A 19,150-nucleotide genomic window follows, 5' to 3' on the forward strand; every position below is an offset into this window, starting at 1 on the left:
GTCTTCCAGATTCATCCGTATTGCAGCATATATCAGATATTCCTTCCTTTTTATGGATGAATATTTCATTGTATGGATAGACCACATTTTGTTTACCCACTTACCAGTTCACTGACACTTGAGTTCTTCCTACTTTTTCACTATTCTGAATAACACTTCTGTGAACAGTAGTGTATAACCTGCTTGAGTCCTTGCTTTCAATTCTTTGGGGAATATACTTAGAAGTGGAATTGCTGGATTATATAGTAATTCTATTTTTAATACTGAGGAACCACCATACTATTTCCACAGCAGCTGTGTTGCAGGGAGGAAGCCAATTTTGACTCCATGTTGGAAACCGTTTCTTTGACTCTCTTTTCATTGCTTTAATTACTATAATCATACTCAGTGGCTTGCCTGGAGCACCCTGCCCCTCTGTTTGATTAAAGTACCTTTGTTCAACTGGTGGAGAGATAGTTTGTCCCTGCCCACCTGTGAACAGAAGAGATTAACACACCGCTTCTGACGGCTGGACATTCCCTTGGAGATGCTTTGCAAGACTGAAGACGCTTTCACTTTGTTTCCCCATTGCATCTCCTTCTCTAGTCTGCCTTTTGACTTTAGTTCCTCATTGCTTCTTTCTCTCTGATCTATAAAATAACCTGGCATCCAGACCCTAATAAGATGATTATTTTGAGGCGCTAGCCTGCCATCTTCTTGGTCTGCCGTTCCCCTGATTAACTCTCCTCCTTGCCTCAACACCCTGAAGCTCAGATTTGTTGGCCTATGGTGAGACGAGCAGACCAAACTTGGACTCGGTAACAGCTGCAGCATTTTACATTCTCAGCAGCAGTTCACAAGGATTCAATTTCAACAAGTCCTCACCAATGCAAGTTGCTTTCTGAATTATTTTGTTCTTGTCTTTGTTTTGATAGCAGCTATCCTAATGGATAAAGTGCTAGCTCACTGTGGGTTTGATTTGCAATTCCCTAAGGTTAGGAGTGTGTACTGTTGCATTTGACTATTTTTGCTTCAGATCTCTTTCTCATATTATTTTCCTGGTATATAATAATTAATCTCTTTATTCTCTACCTTAAGGTGTCCTTTGGTTTTAGGCCTGGTTTTGTAAACTTTAATGGTGGCTATTTAAAAAAGCATTCACCTGATATTTATAGAACTGTATTATTTGGTATGTACAGTGCCAGACAATGAGGATGGAGTGGGAAAGAAGGGGGTTACTCTCAATACTGGAAAACAAGCTTTACAATTTAAAGGAACCCTTTTAAAAGAAGTAATGAATGTCATGAAAAGGGCAATACTAGGTCTATGTTTTTGTTTTCACCCAATGTGTCAGTTAAATTATATATATATATATATATATATATATATACACACACACACACACACACATATATTATTTATTATAGGTTACAAAATTTAGACAATTTTTTAAATTAAAAAATTCGTTAAATAGATACTAACAGTTTTCTCAATAACCAAGAAAAAGCAGCAGCAAGCGGCTAGTCTTCCACATTTTCTACTACATGCTCACTTTTTCCACTTATTATCATTGTCATCATAATTTTAAACACAACGGGTGCACGAAAGGACACGTGGTTACAGCAGAGGCTTCAGCCTCTGGCTTTTGCAAGACTGCTTTCTCTAGCCTTCCCTTCCTTAGACCTTCTCGGACTCCGTAGAGGGCCGTGCCGTGGAGACGTCTGGGAAGTATAGTTCGAAAGGAAAAGCGCTAGGGTTCTCCTGTACGCACGCGCAGTTTTGCCCGGTGGCCTGGCGGCGGCGGCGCTAGGTATCCTGCACTAGGTTCTCCTCTTACCTTCTGTAGGGTCCGCCGCTTCCCACGTCCCGGCGAGCACAGGTACAGACTGCCTTTGAGAGTGGGCCCGGGGTGTTAGGCTCCTACAGCAGGGGGCAGACAGAGGGTCAGCCGCGGCGAGTCCCAGCTTCGGGCGTCCGAGCCCGGGCGGCCTTGGCAGGTGAACGCGGCCGGAGGAGGGGGCGTTGCCCCGGCAAGGCCCCTCGACGGACGGCGCGGCTCAGTCTGGGCCAGGCTCCCAGAAAGGTGTCCCTCGACAAGAGATTGCAAGGAGCTGTGTCTCATTTCGGGATTCGTGAGCCCTGAGGCGGTTTTCAGCTTTTACCGTTTGTTGGTATTTTCCCCCTATAGTTAAAACTCAATGTTTATCCTTTTTGCCAACCTTGTATTTTGGCATTGTTCTTCTAGGGTGAAAATCCTAAGTGACTTAACTGTTTCCTTTTGTGTTTAATTTTGTCCACTTGCTAAGTTACGTCCCTTTCCTCTAAATGTTAAATTCATTTCTAGCCAACGAAGGTATTTTTTATGTCTTGTACTTTTAGGAGGCTGGGGGTATGGAAGGTGGATCGGTAACGTTTCCTTCTACAGTTAAGGATGTTTGATAACTTTCTTCACAAAGGAAACACAACGTCCAAGAGGAAGAGAAGAGGACTAATTTTTGGTTGGCTGTTTCTGAAAAGGACACCAATTCTTAAAATGACATTTGAAGAATTATTATAATCCTAATTACTATAGCTCAAAATACCTAAATGCAGGTGTGAAGAATATTTGTCATGTCTCATCAGTTTAATGTCTCTGTGAGCCCGGTGAGACTGCTGTTTACAGTGTTAATTTGTATCAGGTGGTTCTAATACCTTCATTTGATTCATCTTTATTCATGAATCATTGGCTGAAAGGTTGCAGGCTCAGGGACTGGAAGTCTGCTCACTGTGCACTCCTGGTTTTGGTGGTCAAGCACAGGTCCCCTCCAACTCAGAAATGCTTGGGCTTCCAGGTTTCCTTTGGTTTCTACAGGGTGCTCAGCCTGTGGAGACTTCTTAACCTGGTCTAACCCTAATGAGGAGGGGAGTGCAGATAGAATGGAAAGACCTCACAGTTTCTTTCTCCCTTTTAGGTGCCCTCTCTAAAAGGAGCAGCAGGAGGGAGGGAGAAATGGCCACAAGGTTGCTGCCAGCCCAGGCTCTGGTGAGTGAAGGTTTCTTTCTTGAACTGCCTTCTGGGCTTAGAGGTTGGGGACATGCGTTATCTATTGTTGAGCTTTTCTAGGTAATGAAGCCCACTGAGGGACCAGAATTGAGGAACTCCAAAAAGATGGTATTTCCCTTGCTGCAGGGCCAGCCTCTTTGTGAATTTTCCGCTTAACCAGTTAGTGCTTGTTGACTTGGAAATGAATGGGCCCACAGGCCCCATGCCAATGCCATGCCCAGAGCTTTGTGAAGGATCCAGGTTTGTTTTGCCCCATGGAGGGCAGAGACATAGGGAGTCAAATCTAGGAAATCAACTGAGAACTAATCTACTACAGTAATACCTGATCAGGGTCTGGGTGATTTTCTGAGAAGATCCTAGAAAGAAGACCTAGTGGTCAGAGATAACTTCCTACTATTGTGCAATTTTATACATATGAGCAGTATTAGACTTATACAGATGTTGAAAGGAAAAGAAGTTACGATTTGGGCTGTGGTTTGGAGGAGGGGACAGATTCAGGGAAGTGAGACTTCCCTGAGGTGAGAAGCATCTGGTTCACAGTGATTTCTTCCCTTCTTTGCCCTTTCACTTGGGGAACAATAATTAAAAGCATAATCTCTTTCCAACCCAGAAAACCTTTCCACATCAGTAGAAGAGAAAAGAAAACACTTTTATTATTGAGTAAACATTACACCAGAATGTATTGTGTATCACTGGCAATCCACTAAAGAGATTGCAGAGACAGAAAGCTCACTTATATATAGCTAAGTGCATAACCCAGTTTTGCAGTTTGGAAATTTGTCAGGTGGCAAGTTAGGCCCATCTCCTCCTAGGAAATGGTGACCAGGTCCTTGAGGAAACAGTCCTGAATTGTGAGACTTATTTAGCCATTAAAAAGACTTACATACATTTGGTAAGGGAAATTCGGAAAGAAAAGGAAGGATGGGGTTGGAGTCTTCTCACTTATTTCTAACAGCCTTTTATTTTTAATTTGCCGTTGCCCTTACCAATCAAAGAACACCCTGGCCTTGTGACTGCCTTTCTGGATTTTAGGGATAAAGTGTGGAAGTATTTTTACCTCTAGAAATGTGTCCTAAGAAAATAAGCTTTTTTGTGATGTGCAGGGACACTCAATCCAGTATTTTTAGGGTTACAAAAATGGAAATAACCTAAATACCCACCAGTAGATTAGTTAAGTAAACCGTCTAGTAATCTATAGGTAATCTATACAGTGAGATATGTGGCAGCAAATAAAAAGTGTTGAGTGGGGTAAAGTTATCTGTGTAACATTTTATTTATATTTAAATTTAGAGCCATATTATCATGTAAAAAGTCTGAAAGAACACACAACAAGAAGTTAACAAACCTTGTATTTGATGGTAGGAAGTTAGATTACTGTTCCTTTTGCTTTTTTTGTCTGTACCATGTGGCATGCAGGACCTTAGTTCCCTGACCAAGGATGGAACCCATGCCCTCTGCAGTGGGAGCATAGAGTCTTAACCACTGGACTACCAGGGAAGTCCAACATTCCTTTTTCTTTTGCTTATTGATCATTCCTAATTTGCTTAAAGAAAAAAAAAAAAGATTCTTAATAATAAAAGAAAGGGACCACCAGTTTAAAACAGGTGACTTATGATGTACTGAAGCTGGAGATGTTCCCAAAGCCACATTCATGTGTCTGATGTACCGTGAGGCCAAACAAACCAAAACATCAGAGTTTGGAGTGGGAAAGGTTTATTGTAGGGCCAAGCAAGAAGAACAGATGGCTTGTATGCGAAAAACTCAACTCCCTGATGGTTTTCAGGGAAAAGTTTTTTTAGGCAAAATTTGAGATACGGGCTGCAGACTGTAAATTTCTTCTGACTGGTTGATAGTGAGGTAACAGGGCAGTGTTCCAGCACTGTTGTGCTCAGCCTTGGGTAACCATCCTCTACCTGGGTGGGGGCCTTAGTTCCTGCAGAAGAACTCAAAGATACGTTCTTATGTATGTCCCTTGAGTAGGATCCAGGACCCTGCTTTTTGGCTGCGCTGTTGTTTCTTGACTGCTGTTCCTTTGTTTCTGCATTCCCTCAACCCCTTATTAGCAACTGTTTGAATATGCCCCTTGGTATTCAGGAAGGTCTAGGAGGTTGAAGCCCTTTTCCTACAAACAAGAAATGGAGAACATGGAAAGGCTTTATGTATATAGGAGACTCCTGCTTGGTTTCAGAGAGAAGTAGAACAAAGGCTTCTGGGATGGGGAGAGCGTCCCAACTGCAGCCTTGTCACTTGGCTCTTCAAAGATTGTACAGCCTACCATGCTGGGCCTGCTTCTGGGAAAGCCACGCCTGGGGCCTTCTCAAAGCCTCCTTCACTGTGACTGGCAACATCCTTTCATCCGAGACAGAGGTGGTCCAAGGTGACCACAGAATCCAAGCACACCTGTTGCTCCCTGAGTGAGTGTACTGGAGGCTCCTTCTAAAACCCAGTTCTCATGTGTCACCTGTAAAATGAGTTTGGTCTAGGTGATTGTTGTACCTTTCTATGCCTAGAGTTCTGTGTTTCCCTCATTCTGATTTTATTCCATGACTTCAAGTGTTTTACGTTGTTTGGCTGCTGAATTTCATTTTGCTGGGAGCACAATGCTTCCCTGACAGTAGGTAGGTGACAGAGATGTATGTGCTTAGTACAGGAGGGGTGGTCAGGAAGTATTCAGCTTGAAACTGCTCAGAACCTAGAATGATGACAGGGTTGCTGCTCAGTCATCCCACTGGGGATATGGTCCTGGGTGAGCAGGAATGGGTTTCTGTTACAGGTGTCTGTGACATTCAGGGATGTGGCTGTGTTCTTCAGCCGGGACGAGTGGCTGTGCCTAGACTCTGCGCAGAGAACCTTGTACCAGGAGGTGATGCTGGAGAACTACAGCACCCTGTTCTCTCTGGGTAAGGACATTTCCTTGTGATGTAGAATCTGCTGGGGGAGCACCTTGGTGCCCTCTCCGAGGAGGGTATGGCCAGACTCAGCCCACAGGTAGACTCAGAAAGCAGCGGTTGCTGTTGCCCTCAGCTGCAGGGACAAGTCTCAGCTTGGTACAGTTGGTGATGGGCATCCTCTCTGTACTCTTCCTGTCTTCTGCCCCCTGGACTCTGTCCCTCTGGGTCTTACAGGAGGTTCCAGCTTAGAGGAATGTACAACCAGAGCCCTGACTTTCTTCCCGAGACCACCTCCTGGCCCTCCTCTGGGAGCCCGGTTTTAAGCCCTTCTCAGAACAAATCTATTTACTCTCAACTGTCCTTTGCCCCAGACTCTGGGGCTGGATCTGAGTGAGTGACTGGCCACTCATGTCTGCACCATGGATTCATTCTCTTTCTTGCTCATGAACAGGGATTCTGTTTTCCAAACCAAAAGTTATCCTCCGGTTAGAACAAGGGGAAGACCCCTGGATGGTGGAAAATGGAGTTTCTCAAAGCACATATCTAGGTGAGTGACAGTAATTGGGAAATGGGCATAGCATTTCTGAGCTACTTGGGCTTTGCTGATCAGTAAGGAGGAGATACTGGCCATGCTTGGGAGATACTGACCAAGACGCTCCTTGATGTGTCAGGATAGATGGGAAATGCTGGGAAGGGCATATCCTCATATGATATGAGGGCATATCCTCAAAAGGGCATATCCTCGACCTTTTTGAGTACTTGGTATAGCAGGCTCAGAGGGAGAGTTGAATTCTTCCAATATGAGTTGTACTTTGTCATATGTCCTTTGTAATTTGAATGCAGAGCATGTAATGTGTAAAGGTTTGTGATTCATATCTTCTCCCTTTTTTCTTTTACTGGTTTGATTATTTTCTTAAATTATTTTCTCTTTATGATTTGAACAAACCTTTTATCACTACAATGCATTCCTCACTGTCCCATCTTGGGTCTTTGCTTTGACTTACCTGCAACTTTTTACACATGGTTTAGCTAAAAAACCAACATGATGCATGTATATTTATGTACTATGCAAGAGAGAGACAGCAAGGTTAGCAAAATGGTAACAGTTATTGAATTTAGGCAGAAGGTTTGCAGATATTAAACATAGCTTTCTCCTTACTCTTTTGGTGTGAAACAATTTTAAAATAACATGTTCCATCACTTCTCCTCCTATTGGCTAAGATCAAGGGTAGTATCTGTTCTTAACAGTTTAAAATAGTATGTTCCAGACCCTGGCTGCTAAAATGTATCTCTCAGTCTCTAAAATCCCTGTGGGTTGCTGAATCATAAGGTCTTGGTTTCTGTTGCATTGTAAATTTTGTCTTTGTTTCTGACACCGGAGGATGACTCACTCTTTTGAGTTTTGCTCCTTGTCAGGAATTTATTTATCCTGATGGCAAAAGATAGGTTTTCTGTGTCAGTTCAGTCTGTGTTTCTATTTATGAGTTCTGTCTTGAGATTTTTGCCTTTGGTTTGGCTAGAGTATTTCCTGACTAATGTTTCAGAAAGGTTCATGTATACTGTATTTGTACATGTCTAATATCAATTCTTTTCCCTCTCCTGTGGGAATTATGTTTTGTATCTAGAACTCTGGCATCAGTTTTTATTTCCTAGAAATTGTTCAGCCTTTGTTCCACTGTTTTGGGGTTGAGTATTGTTGACTGTAAGCCTCTCTTTCCCCCACCACCTCTTGTTTCCATTTAGAAAACCCTTTTCTCCTTTTTTTTTTTTTTTGATATCCTTTTCATCTTGAAATTCACAAGTTTCATTAAGCTATATCAAGGAAGTTTTTTTTTTTTTAATACTATTCAGCATTCATGGGGCCCACTGCTTTGAAGACCCAAGTCTTTTTTTCATTTCAGTGATTTTTTCTCTACCCACTTACTGACAAATATTCTGCCATATTCCATGGCCAATTGGAGGCGCATGACTGTAAGAATAACAATATGAAACAGAAATTCAGTCACAGCTCTCAGAAATAAATATATCTGTTGGATGAGTTTCAGATTTGGTTGTGAGCTTTCTGATTGGCAAAGAAATTACTGATTTCAAATTGACTATATTCTTTTGTAAGATTTTAAAAAGTAATTATTTTTAATTTGTTTGAGGTGTACATGGTATTAAAAAGCGAGAAACAGAAAAACAAAAGAAAAGATTGATTTGAAATTTTACCAGCCATACTGAGTCATTGTTAATATTTTACTATTCTTTCAAACTATGAATATTTGAGTGTGTTTGTATATGAGAAAGACACACACACAGAGAAACAGATTGATTGTACATATTGTTCTTGAGCTTGTTTTTAGTTATAAATGGTCAATTATTTAGCCATCATTGAATAGAGGTTGCCTCATTGAAAGAACTCTACTATATTGTTAAGCCATATTTTATTAAACAGTCTTCCTTTTGGAAATTTTAGTTTTCCATTTTTCGCTATTAATATTGTTATCATTGCTGTCATGGCTATGGAATATATAAAAGTAAAAAGAAGGGGGAAAGTTCCAAATAATTATAGCACAAAGGCACAAGTCAGTCAGTTCAGTCTCTCAGTTGTGTCTGACTCTTTGTGACCCCATGAACCACAGGACGCCAGGCCTCCCTGTCCATCACCAACTCCCGGAGTTTACCCAAACTCATGTCCACTGAATTGGTGAGATCATCCAACCATCTCATCCTCTGTTGTCCCCTTCTCCTCCTGCCCTCAATCTTTCCCAGCATCAGGGTCTTTTCCAGTGAGTCAGCTCTTCGCATCAGGTGGCCAAAGTATTGGAGTTTCAGCTTCAACATCAACCCTTCCAATGAAAACCCAGGGCTGATCTCCTTTAGGATGGACTGGTTGGATCTCCTTGCAGTCCAAGGGACTCTCAAGAGTCTTCTCCAACACCACAGTTCAAAAGCATCAGTTCTTCTGCACTCAGTTTTCTTTATAGTCCAACTTTCACATCCATACATGCATGACTACTGGAAAAACCATAGCCTTGACTAGATGAACATTTGTTGACAAAGTAATGTCTCTGCTTTTTAATATGCTGTCTAATTTGGTCATAACTTTCCTTCCAAGGAGTAAGCGTCTTTTAATTTCCTAGCTGCAGTCACCACCTGCAGTGATTTTAGAGCCCCCCAAAATAAAGTCAGCCACTGTTTCCCCATCTATTTGCCGTGAAGTGATGGGACTAGATGCCATGGTCTGTTTTCTGAATGTTGAGCTTTAAGCCAACTTTTTCACTTTCCTCTTTCACTTTCATCAAGAGGCTCTTTAGTTCTTCTTCGCTTTCTGCCATAAAGGTGGTGTCATCTGCTTATCTGAGGTTATTGATATTTCTCCCGGCAATCTTGATTCCAGCTTGTGCTTCCTCCAGCCCAGCGTTTCTCATGATGTACTCTGCATGTAAGTTAAATAAGCAGGGTGACAATATACAGCCTTGAGGTACTCCTTTTCCTATTTGGAACCAGTCTGTTGTTCCATGTCCAGTTCTAACTGTTGCTTCCTGACCTGCATACAGGTTTCTCAAGAGGCAGGACAGGTGGTCTGGTATTCCCATCTCTTTAAGAATTTTCCACAGTTTATTGTGATCCACATAGTCAAAGGCTTTGGCATAGTCAATAAAGCAGAAATAGATGTTTTTCTGGAGCTCTCTTGTATTTTTGATGATCCATTGGATGTTGGCACTTTGATCTCTGGTCCTCTGCCTTTTCTAAAACCAGCTTGAACAGCTGGAAGTTCACAGTTCATGTATTACTGAAGCCTGGCTTGGAGAATTTTGAGCATTATTTTACTAGCATGTGAGATGAGTGCAATTGTCTAGTAGTTTGAGCATTCTTTGGCATTGCCTTTCTTTGGGATTGGAATGAAAACTGACCTTTTCCAGTTCTGTGGCCACTGCTGAGTTTTCCAAATTTGCTGGCATATTGAGTGCAGCACTTTCACAGCATCATCTCTCAGGATTTGAAATAGCTCAACTGGAATTCCATCACCTCCACTAACTGTTTGCAGTGATGCTTTTTAAGGCCCACTTGACTTCATATTCCAGGATGTCTGGCTCTAGGTCAGTGATCACACCATCGTGATTATCTGGGTCATGAAGATCTTTTTTGTACAGTTCTTCTGTGTATTCTTGCCACCTCTTCTTAATATCTTCTGCTTCTGTTAGGTCCATACCATCTTTATCGAGCCCATCTTTGCATGGAATGTTCCTTTGGTATCTCTAATTTTCTTGAAGAGATCTTTAGTCTTTCCCATTCTTTTGTTTTCCTCTATTTCTTTGCATTGATCACTGAGGAAGGCTTTCTTATCTCTCCTTGCTCTTCTTTGGAACTCTGCATTCAAATGGGTATATCTTTCCTTTTCTCCTTTGCTTTTCGCTTCTCTTCTTTTCACAGCTATTTGTAAGGCCTTCTCAGATGGCCATTTTGCTTTTTTACATTTCTTTTTCTTGGGGATGATCTTGGTTCCTGTCTCTTGTACAATGTCACGAACCTCAGTCCATAGTTCATCAGGCACTCTGTCAGATCTATTCCCTTAAATCTATTTCTCACTTCCACTGTATAATCATAAGGGATTTGATTTAGATCATACCTGAATGGTCTAGTGGTTTGCCTACTTTCTTCAATTTAAGTCTGAATTTGGCAATAAGGAGTTCATGATCTGAGCCACAGTCAGCTCGTGGTCTTGTTTTTGCTGACTGTATAGAGCTTCTCCATCTTTGGCTGCAAAGAATATAATCAGTCTGATTTTGGTTTTGACCATCTGGTGATGTCCATGGGTAGAGTCTTCTGTTGTGTTGTTGGATGAGGGTGTTTGCTATGACCAATGCGTTCTCTTGGAAAAACTCTATTAGCCTTTGCCCTGCTTCATTCTGTACTCGAAGGCCAAATTTGCCTGTTAGTCCAGGTGTTTCTTGAGTTCCTTCTTTTGCATTCCAGTCCCCCGTAATGAAAAAGACATCTCTTTTGGGTGTTAGTTCTAAAAGGTCTTGTAGGTCTTCATAGAACCGCTCAACTTCAGCTTCTTCAGTGTTACTGGTCGGGGTTATAGACTTGGATTACCATGATACTGAATGGTTTTCCTTGGAAACGAACAGAGATCATTCTGTCGTTTTTGAGATTGCATCCAAGTACTGCATTTCAGACTCTTTTGTTGACTATGATGGCTACTCCATTTTTTTCTAAGGGATTCCCGCCTACAGTAATAGATGCAATGGTCATCTGAGTTAAATTCACCCATTCCAGTCCATCTTAGTTCGGTGATTCCTAGAATGTCGATGTTCACTCTTGCCATCTCGTGTTTGACCACTTCCAATTTGCCTTGATTCATGGACCTAACATTCCAGGTTCCTATGCAATATTGCTCTTTACAGCATCAGACCTTGCTTCTATCACCAGTCACATCCACAACCGGGTGTGTTTTTGCTTTGGCTCCATCCCTTCATTCTTTCTGGAGTTATTTCTCCAGTGATCTCCAGTAGCATACTGAGCACGTACTGATCTGGGGAGTTCATCTTTCAGTGTCCTATCTTTTTGTCTTTTCATATTGTTCTTGGGGTTCTCAAGGCAAGAATTATGATTAAAAAGATTTATTGAAAAACTACTCAATTTCAGTATAAATCAGAGAAATTCAAAGTAAAGCAATATCATTTTTCCCTTTAATAGGGAATATTACAAAAGGTTAAGAAATACACATTCAGTGTTTTGCTACTGTTCTGAGAAGTAAGCAATATCTTTAGTGGGATTTTGATTGAAGTATTTCTGGCTTTATTCACACAAATCCCAGGCTTAAGAATTTTTCTTGAGAAAATAATTCCATAATTGTGCAGAGCTGCAAAGATAGTGTAAAGGAATGTTTGTTTTAACATGAGGCATTACTCGAAGTAAAGAAAGTTAAATGATTTAGACAGGGATTTATTAAATGTGACATATTCATGTACTGGAATATTCTGTAGCCATCAAAATGATATCAGCCTACTGTCATTCACATGGAGAGAAGTTCATGATTTTTATCCCCAAACTTTAAAGTTTTTATTTTATATTGGTGTATAACCAATTAACAATGTTGTGGTAGTTTTAGGTGAACCGAGAAGGGACTCAGCCATACATATACATGTATCCATTCTCCCCCAAACTCCTCTCCCATCCAGGCTGGCACACAACGTTAAACAGAGTTCCATGTACTATAGATCCTTGCTGAATATCCGTTTTGAATATAGCAGTGTGTATATGACCTTCCCAAAGTCCCTAACTATCCCTTCCCACTGGCAACCATAAGTTCCTTTTTCTAAGTCTGTGAGTCTCTCTGTTTTGTATGTAAATTCATTTGTATCATTTCTTTTTAGATTCCACATATAAGGAAGGTCATATGATATTTCTTTCTCTGACTTAACGTCACTCAGTATGACACTGTAGGTCTGTCCACATTGCTGCAAATGGCAAGATTTCGTTCTTTTTAATGGCTGAGTAATATTTTATTGTATATATGTACCACACAATAATTTTTTTTAAGTGAAGTGGTGCAGGGAGGTTAGTTTCAACCCACTTTAATTTCTTAAGTAAAAGTGTTTTCTTTATATATAGAAAAATTCTGGTGAGCTAAATTCCACATTTAGCAGTGATTGATTATATTTGCATGATGTGTTTATGGGTAAACTACATTTTCATTTTAATAGTTTTCTGGAATTTCTTAATTTTTCTTACAATGATTATACATTTCCTTTTTATATAAGAATATTAAAGCTCTATTATAAAATACATTCATTCCTTTTGAATCAGTAACCCCATTCTTGAATAGTAATCTAAGTGATAAAAATGGTAGACAAAATCATTTTCAAAAATGTACTCTCCCAATGTTCCCTGTATCACTATATAGCCCGCATCTCCATTGGATTCCCCAAGCCAGAGTGTTAGTTGCTCAGCTGTGTTTGACTGTTTGCTACCCCTTGGACTGTAGCCCACCAGCCTCTTCTGTTAATGGAATCCTCCAGGCAAGAATAGTGGAGATCCCTTCTCCAGGGGATCTTTCTGACCCAGGGATTGAACCCGAGTCTCTTGCATTGTGGGCAGAGTCTTTACCATTTGAGCCACCAGGGAAACCCCAAGCCAAAAGCTAGGCATTATTGTTGAGTCCTCTCACTTATTCTGTACTCCTTATCACAGGTGAACATACCTGTCATCTCTGCTTTTAAAATACCCCAGTGTGCCTGCTTCTGTTCCCATGCCAGTGCAGACTGCCATAACCTTCATCCAGGAAGACTCGCAGCCTCCTCATGGGCAGCCCTGACCTGTCTTTGTTTCCTTTTCCTCTTTTCCCCCAATTACAGTCCATTTGTCACACAACTCCATAGTTTTCCTTTTTAAACAAAACTATCATGTTCTTCCAACCCCACAGTGATCCTTAGAAGAAATTCCAAATACTGCCCTATATTTTACAAGACCTTGCATGATGTGACCCCCTGCCCATCTCATTTCCTCCTCTTGTAGCACTCTCCCCCGTTTCCCTCTTGCTTAGGCCACACTAGTTCTTTATATTCTGTAAACACACAGAGCTTTTTCCTGCCTTATGGCCTTTGTAATTGCTCTTCTTACCCAATTTTTACATGGACAACTCTTTATGTTATTTAAATCTTTAATTTTATTTCCTCACCATAGTTTGAAATATCAAGTTGTACACATCACCTTGTTTTTGTTTATTTTCTCACAGTCGTCATCACTCCCAGTACTTTATTTGGTTACTTGGTCATTGTCAGTATTGGCTATTAGAATGTAAACCCTGTGAAAATGCGACTCTTATCTGGCATGTTCTCTATAATCCTGAGTCTTGACCTTTGCGTGGTACATAGTGGATAATAAGTAGCTACTGTCAGTGAAATGTATTACATTATTCATAGCACTCAAGGGAGTCCCGAAACTTCACTAGTTGAGGCTGTGTTTCAAAGAGACTTTTAGAGGCAGTGCTTCTCCCACTTGTTATAGCCCCTCTGCAATTTTCTCTTGGTTTTGGCTTGAGTGTACTGGTGGCTGACCTGAAAGATGAAGCTGAATGGTACACAACCTGCTGTACGCAGATATACTGTACACCCTGCTGACCTCTGCTTTGTTACTAGATCAGGCCTGGGTCCTTTACTGGAAGAGCTGCCGTCTCAGTTCCTCAGCCCACCCACATACAGTTTTCTTCAGACTTTTCCCCACCCAGGTAGATCTTCCATTCTGCTTCTTTTTCTTGCTCTTCTTTTTCTCACCCTTTTCTCAGTTCAGTTCAGTTGCTCAGTCGTGTCTGACTCTTTGCGACCCCATGGACTATAGCATGTCAGGTTTCCCTGGCCATCATCAACTCCTGGAGCTTACTCAAATTCATGTCCCTCAAGTTGGAGATGCCATCCAACCATCTCATCCTATGCCATCCCCTTCACCTGCCTTTAATCTTTCCCAGCTTCAGGGTCTTTTCCAGTGAGTCAGTTCTTCGCATCAAGTGGCCAAAGTATTGGAGTTTCAGCTTCAGCATCAGTCCTTCCAATGAATATTCAAGACTGAATTCCTTTAGGATGGACTGGTTGGATCTCTTTGCAGTCCAAGGGACTCTCAAGAGTCTTCTCCAACACCACAGTTCAAAAGCATCAATTTTTTGGTGCTTAGATTTCTTTATGGTCCAGCTCTCACGTCCAAACCTGACTACTGGAAAAACCATAGCTTTGACTAGATGGACATTTGTCAGCAAAGAGATGTCTTTGCTTTTTAATACACTGTTTAGGTTTGTCATAGCTTTTGTTCCAAGGAGCAAGCATCTTTTCATTTCATGGCTGCAATCACCATTTGCAGTGATTTTGGAGCCCAAAAAACTAAAGTCTGTCACTGGTTCCGTTGTTTCCCCATCTATTTGCCATGAAGTGATAGGACTGGATGCCATAATCTTGGTTTTTTGAATGTTGAGTTTTAAGCCAGCTTTATTACTCTCCTTTTCCACTTTCATCAAGAGGCCCTTTACTTCCTCTTTGCTTTCTGCCATAAGGGTGGTGTCATCTGCATATCTGAGGTTATTGATATTTCTCCCAGCAATCTTGATTCCAGCTTGTGCTTCAGCCAGCCCAGCATTTTGCTTGATGTACTCTGCATATAAGTTAAATAAGCAGGGTGACAATATATAGCCTTGATGTACTCCTTTCCTGATTTGGAACCAGTCTGTTGTTTCATGTCCATTTCTAACTGTTGCTTCTTGACCTGCATACAGATTTCTCAGGAGGCAGGTAAGGTGGTCTGGGATTCCCATCTTTTTAAGAATCTTCCACAGTCTGTTGTGATCCACACAGTCAAAGGCTTTGACATCATCAATAAAGCAAAGTAGATGTTTTTCTGAAATTCTCTTGCTTTTTCTATGATCCAGTAGATGTTGGCAATTTGATCTCTGGTTCCTCTGCCTTTTCTAAATCCAGCTTGAATATCTGAAAGTTCTTGGTTCACGTACTGTGGAGAATTTTGAGCATTACTTTGCTAGTGTGTGAAATGAGTGCAGTTGTGCAGTAGTTTGAACATCTTTGGCAACTACCTTTTCTAAGGACTCCATACATATAGTTGTTAGCCATCCTTGTATTTTTTGATGTTATTTTTCTTTATTCTCAGTGCAAGAGAGACTTACATGTTTCATTTATTTTAGGATGGGAGAGCTTGTTTGAAACCAGAATTTCTGAAGAAGAAAATCAGGAAGTAATGAATCAACTCTTAGGTGATGGTCTTTTTGACTTTAGGTTGGGAAAAATCTACATAAACGAGGAAACCTTAGAGAATCAACAAAGCAAAGAGAACAGAGCTCTGAGGGAAGTCTTAGTTACCATCAAGAAAACATGCATGAAGGACAAGAGCTTTATAGGTATTGACCTTGGGAAAAATCTTGATCTAAAATTATCACTTATTAGAAAACCCAGAAGCGTTTCCAGAGGAAGGAAACCTTGCTCGCAGCAGTGTTCAATTCTATGTGAACAGCTGGGCATCAGCACAGTGCGTAAGTGGTACAAGTGTAATACCTGCGGGAAAATCTTCCTCCACAGTTCTTCCCTGAGTAAACATCAGAGACTCCATACTGGAGAGAAACTCTATAAATGTAAGGAATGTAGGAAAGTGTTTAGCCAAAGCTCGTCTCTAACTCAGCACCTGAGAGTTCATACTGGAGAGAAGCCTTACATATGTAGTGAATGCGGAAAAGCCTTCAGTTTCACTACGTCTCTCATTGGACATCAGAGAATGCATACTGGAGAGAGACCCTATAAATGTAATGAATGTGGAAAGACATTTAAAGGTAGTTCATCCCTTAATAATCACCAGCGAATTCATACTGGAGAAAAGCCCTATAAGTGTAATGAATGTGGGAGAACCTTTAGCCAGTGCTCATCTCTTATTCAGCATCATAGAATTCATACTGGAGAGAAACCATATGAATGTAGTCAGTGTGGGAAAGCCTTTACTTCAATATCACGACTAAGTAGACACCACAGAATTCATACTGGAGAGAAACCTTTTAATTGTAATGAGTGTGGAAAGGTGTTTAGTTACCACTCAGCCCTTATTATACATCAGAGAATTCACACGGGTGAGAAACCTTATGCCTGTAAAGAATGCGGGAAAGCCTTTAGCCAAAGCTCAGCTCTTATACAACATCAAAGAATTCACACTGGAGAAAAACCCTACAAATGTAATGAATGTGGGAAAGCTTTCTCCTGGATTTCACGGCTTAATATACACAACAGAATCCATACTGGAGAGAAACCATATAACTGTAAGGAATGTGGAAAAGCTTTCAGTTCGCACTCAGCAGTTAATACTCATCGAAAGATTCATACTGGAGAGAAACCTTATAAATGTAATGACTGTGAAAAAGCTTTCAACCAAAGCTCAGCACTCATTCAGCACCAGAGAATTCATACTGGAGAGAAACCATATAATTGTAAAGTATGTGGGAAAGCCTTTAGACAAAGTTCATCCCTTATGACACATATGAGAATTCATACAGGAGAAAAGCCCTATAAATGTAAAGAATGTGGGAAAGCTTTCAGTCAGAGCTCGTCTCTTACAAATCATCAGAGGACTCATACTGGAGAAAAACCATAAGTTAAATGCATGGGGAAAAACCTTCCAACTGAAGTTCATTCCTTACAAAATATCAAAGAATTCATTCTGGTGAGAAAATCATGAGTAGTTAATTGTGCATTAAACTTCAGGATTTAGACCTTGCCAAACATCAGAGACTTATGATGGAAGTTAACCTTAGAAATATTAGGAAAGCTTGTATAAAATGTTTATTCATACATTCTTAACTTATTACTGACTATAAAATAGAAAATTTATCAGATCAAAGGGTTGGTATTTTATTTTTTTCTAGTGATATGTGGTAACAGCCACCAGCTTTCACAGGCATCACTGGGAAGCTTGTTGATTAATGGAAAAGTGCAGCCATAAAATCCAGACTTTGCATTAGTCTAGGATTGTATATTTTTGAAACTGCATTTGAGTTTCAAAGCCAGTTGTACTAAGAAAAATGTATTAGAGATGAAATGTAAACAGATGACCTGGAACTACCTCACTGTCAGTAAAATTTGTTTTTTTAAGAGTTTAAAAGCAACTTCTGTACTTGGTGGTGGTTAAAACTTTTGAGTTATTTCTCCCGTGCTTCCTAAGCCATTCACCTGAAAATAAAATCACTCTGTAAACTGGTTTAAGTTTTGGGAGTGTTCTGCCTGACTACTTGTTCCAAATTCTGAATCAGATCTAAAGTTACTTTATTTCAAATCACAAAATACATGGTATTTCACTTGTTTTTCTCATAAATTGATTACCAGTGTTGTATTACCTTGAGAATTAAAGATAATTTAGACAACTACTGCTTTTGCAAGTTGATTTACTGATAAGAGTTGTTAAAAATTATCTTGCAATGTAAGCATAGGGAGCATGACTCTTGTTCGCCAGGCTGTGTGCCTGCTTCCTTGAGTTCTCTGGTTACCAGCCACCAGGAAGACCCAGGAACACATGGAACTCTGGTTGTCCTCCTGTTAGGTCAAGTGAACAAGGTAGTTTTCACGCTTATGTTTTACTTTCACCTCCATCAGGTGATGCTTGCTCCGTTTCACACTGTGAGGACCACTAGACAAAAGTTGAGGCTCTGCTCTAAGTTCAGATGCTTTTTCCTCCAAAAATTGGGCTGTGTCCTTTAACAAGTTATTGATCCCAGAAACCATTTCTACAATGTGAACAGTAATTTGAACAAGATAAAAACAAATCACACTAATATTGTTGAGCTTCACAGAGGCTAACATCTAATTTTGCCAATTTTATCAGGAGTAAGCAAGCACTTAAGAACCAGAATACTCATTTCATTGAAAAAACTGTTAGTTTTTTTCTATTTGCCAAGGTGCTTTAAAAAAAAAAAACCTCCAAAATGGTTAGGAGTGGAGATTAAGTAAAGCAAAAATTAGTGAATTCAGTTTTGCCTCTTAGGACTAATCAGTCTCATTGTTTCAGACTTGTGAGGAACAAATTCTTCAGGGTCGTTTAGTATTCTGCTTGCAATGTCCCTTTTCATATAACCATTCTTTTAAATTCTCTGGTTACCTAAGGGAAGTTCCTAGGAAATACATAACTTTCCTAGGAAAGATAGAGCTTCTTAGTTTGGAGTGCTATACCAGAATACCAGAGACTGGATAGCTTATAAACAATGGAAATTTATTTCTCACAATTATGGCTGGGAAGTCTAAGATCAGGGCATCAACATGGTTGTGTTGTGGTTAAAATCCCCTTATTTCTGGTGCCTTCTTACCATGTCCTCATGGTGAGGGATCTCTCAGGGCCTCTTTTTTTAAGGGCACTGATCTATTCATGAGGGAGGTAGCCTCATGAGAGATCCTCCCAAGGCTCCACCTCCTAATAACATCACCTTTGGGGTTGGATTTAAACATGTATTTTGAGGGGACACAAACATTCAGACCATAGCATTCCATAAGTATCAATGACCTAAAATCATCAAAAATCACACAAAATATTTTTAAGGTGAGGCCTATCAAACTTGCAGGTAATATTTATATCTTTAGCAGGATCCTTCAGAAGAGATAATCTGTAAGCTTGATGATTTCTAATATAACCCAGTACCAAAATCAGGCAAGAAAAATACAAGAAAGATTGCAGTCCAGTATCAGCCATCAACACATGTAAAAATCCTAAACAAGGCATA

The 19,150-nt window shown here is 40.4% G+C and overlaps 1 protein-coding gene and 1 non-coding gene across 5 annotated transcripts; both read left to right on the plus strand.

Moving 5' to 3' along the window:
• The first annotated feature begins 1,704 nt into the window (after positions 1-1,704).
• ZNF879 (zinc finger protein 879) lies at positions 1,705-17,806 on the plus strand. 4 transcript variants are annotated; one of them, XM_025294062.3, is made up of 5 exons: positions 1,705-1,858; positions 2,931-3,001; positions 5,796-5,922; positions 6,365-6,460; positions 15,590-17,806. In XM_025294062.3, the coding sequence occupies exons 2-5, from the start codon at positions 2,969-2,971 to the stop codon at positions 17,035-17,037; spliced, it is 1,704 nt and encodes a 567-aa protein (XP_025149847.3). In that variant the 5' UTR covers positions 1,705-1,858; positions 2,931-2,968; the 3' UTR covers positions 17,038-17,806. The 4 variants fall into 4 exon arrangements, with proteins under 4 accessions (XP_025149847.3, XP_044804429.2, XP_044804430.2 ...); XM_044948494.2 differs by having other exon boundaries at positions 1,714-1,789; XM_044948495.2 differs by lacking the exon at positions 1,705-1,858 and adding an exon at positions 1,899-2,150.
• LOC112587197 lies at positions 7,110-7,309 on the plus strand. The gene has a single exon (XR_003111715.1). It is a non-coding gene; the product is annotated as a U2 spliceosomal RNA (small nuclear RNA).
• Positions 17,807-19,150: the final 1,344 nt, after the last annotated feature.

The sequence above is a fragment of the Bubalus bubalis genome, chromosome 9 (genome assembly GCF_019923935.1).
Source record: "Bubalus bubalis isolate 160015118507 breed Murrah chromosome 9, NDDB_SH_1, whole genome shotgun sequence".
NCBI lineage: Eukaryota > Metazoa > Chordata > Mammalia > Artiodactyla > Bovidae > Bubalus > Bubalus bubalis.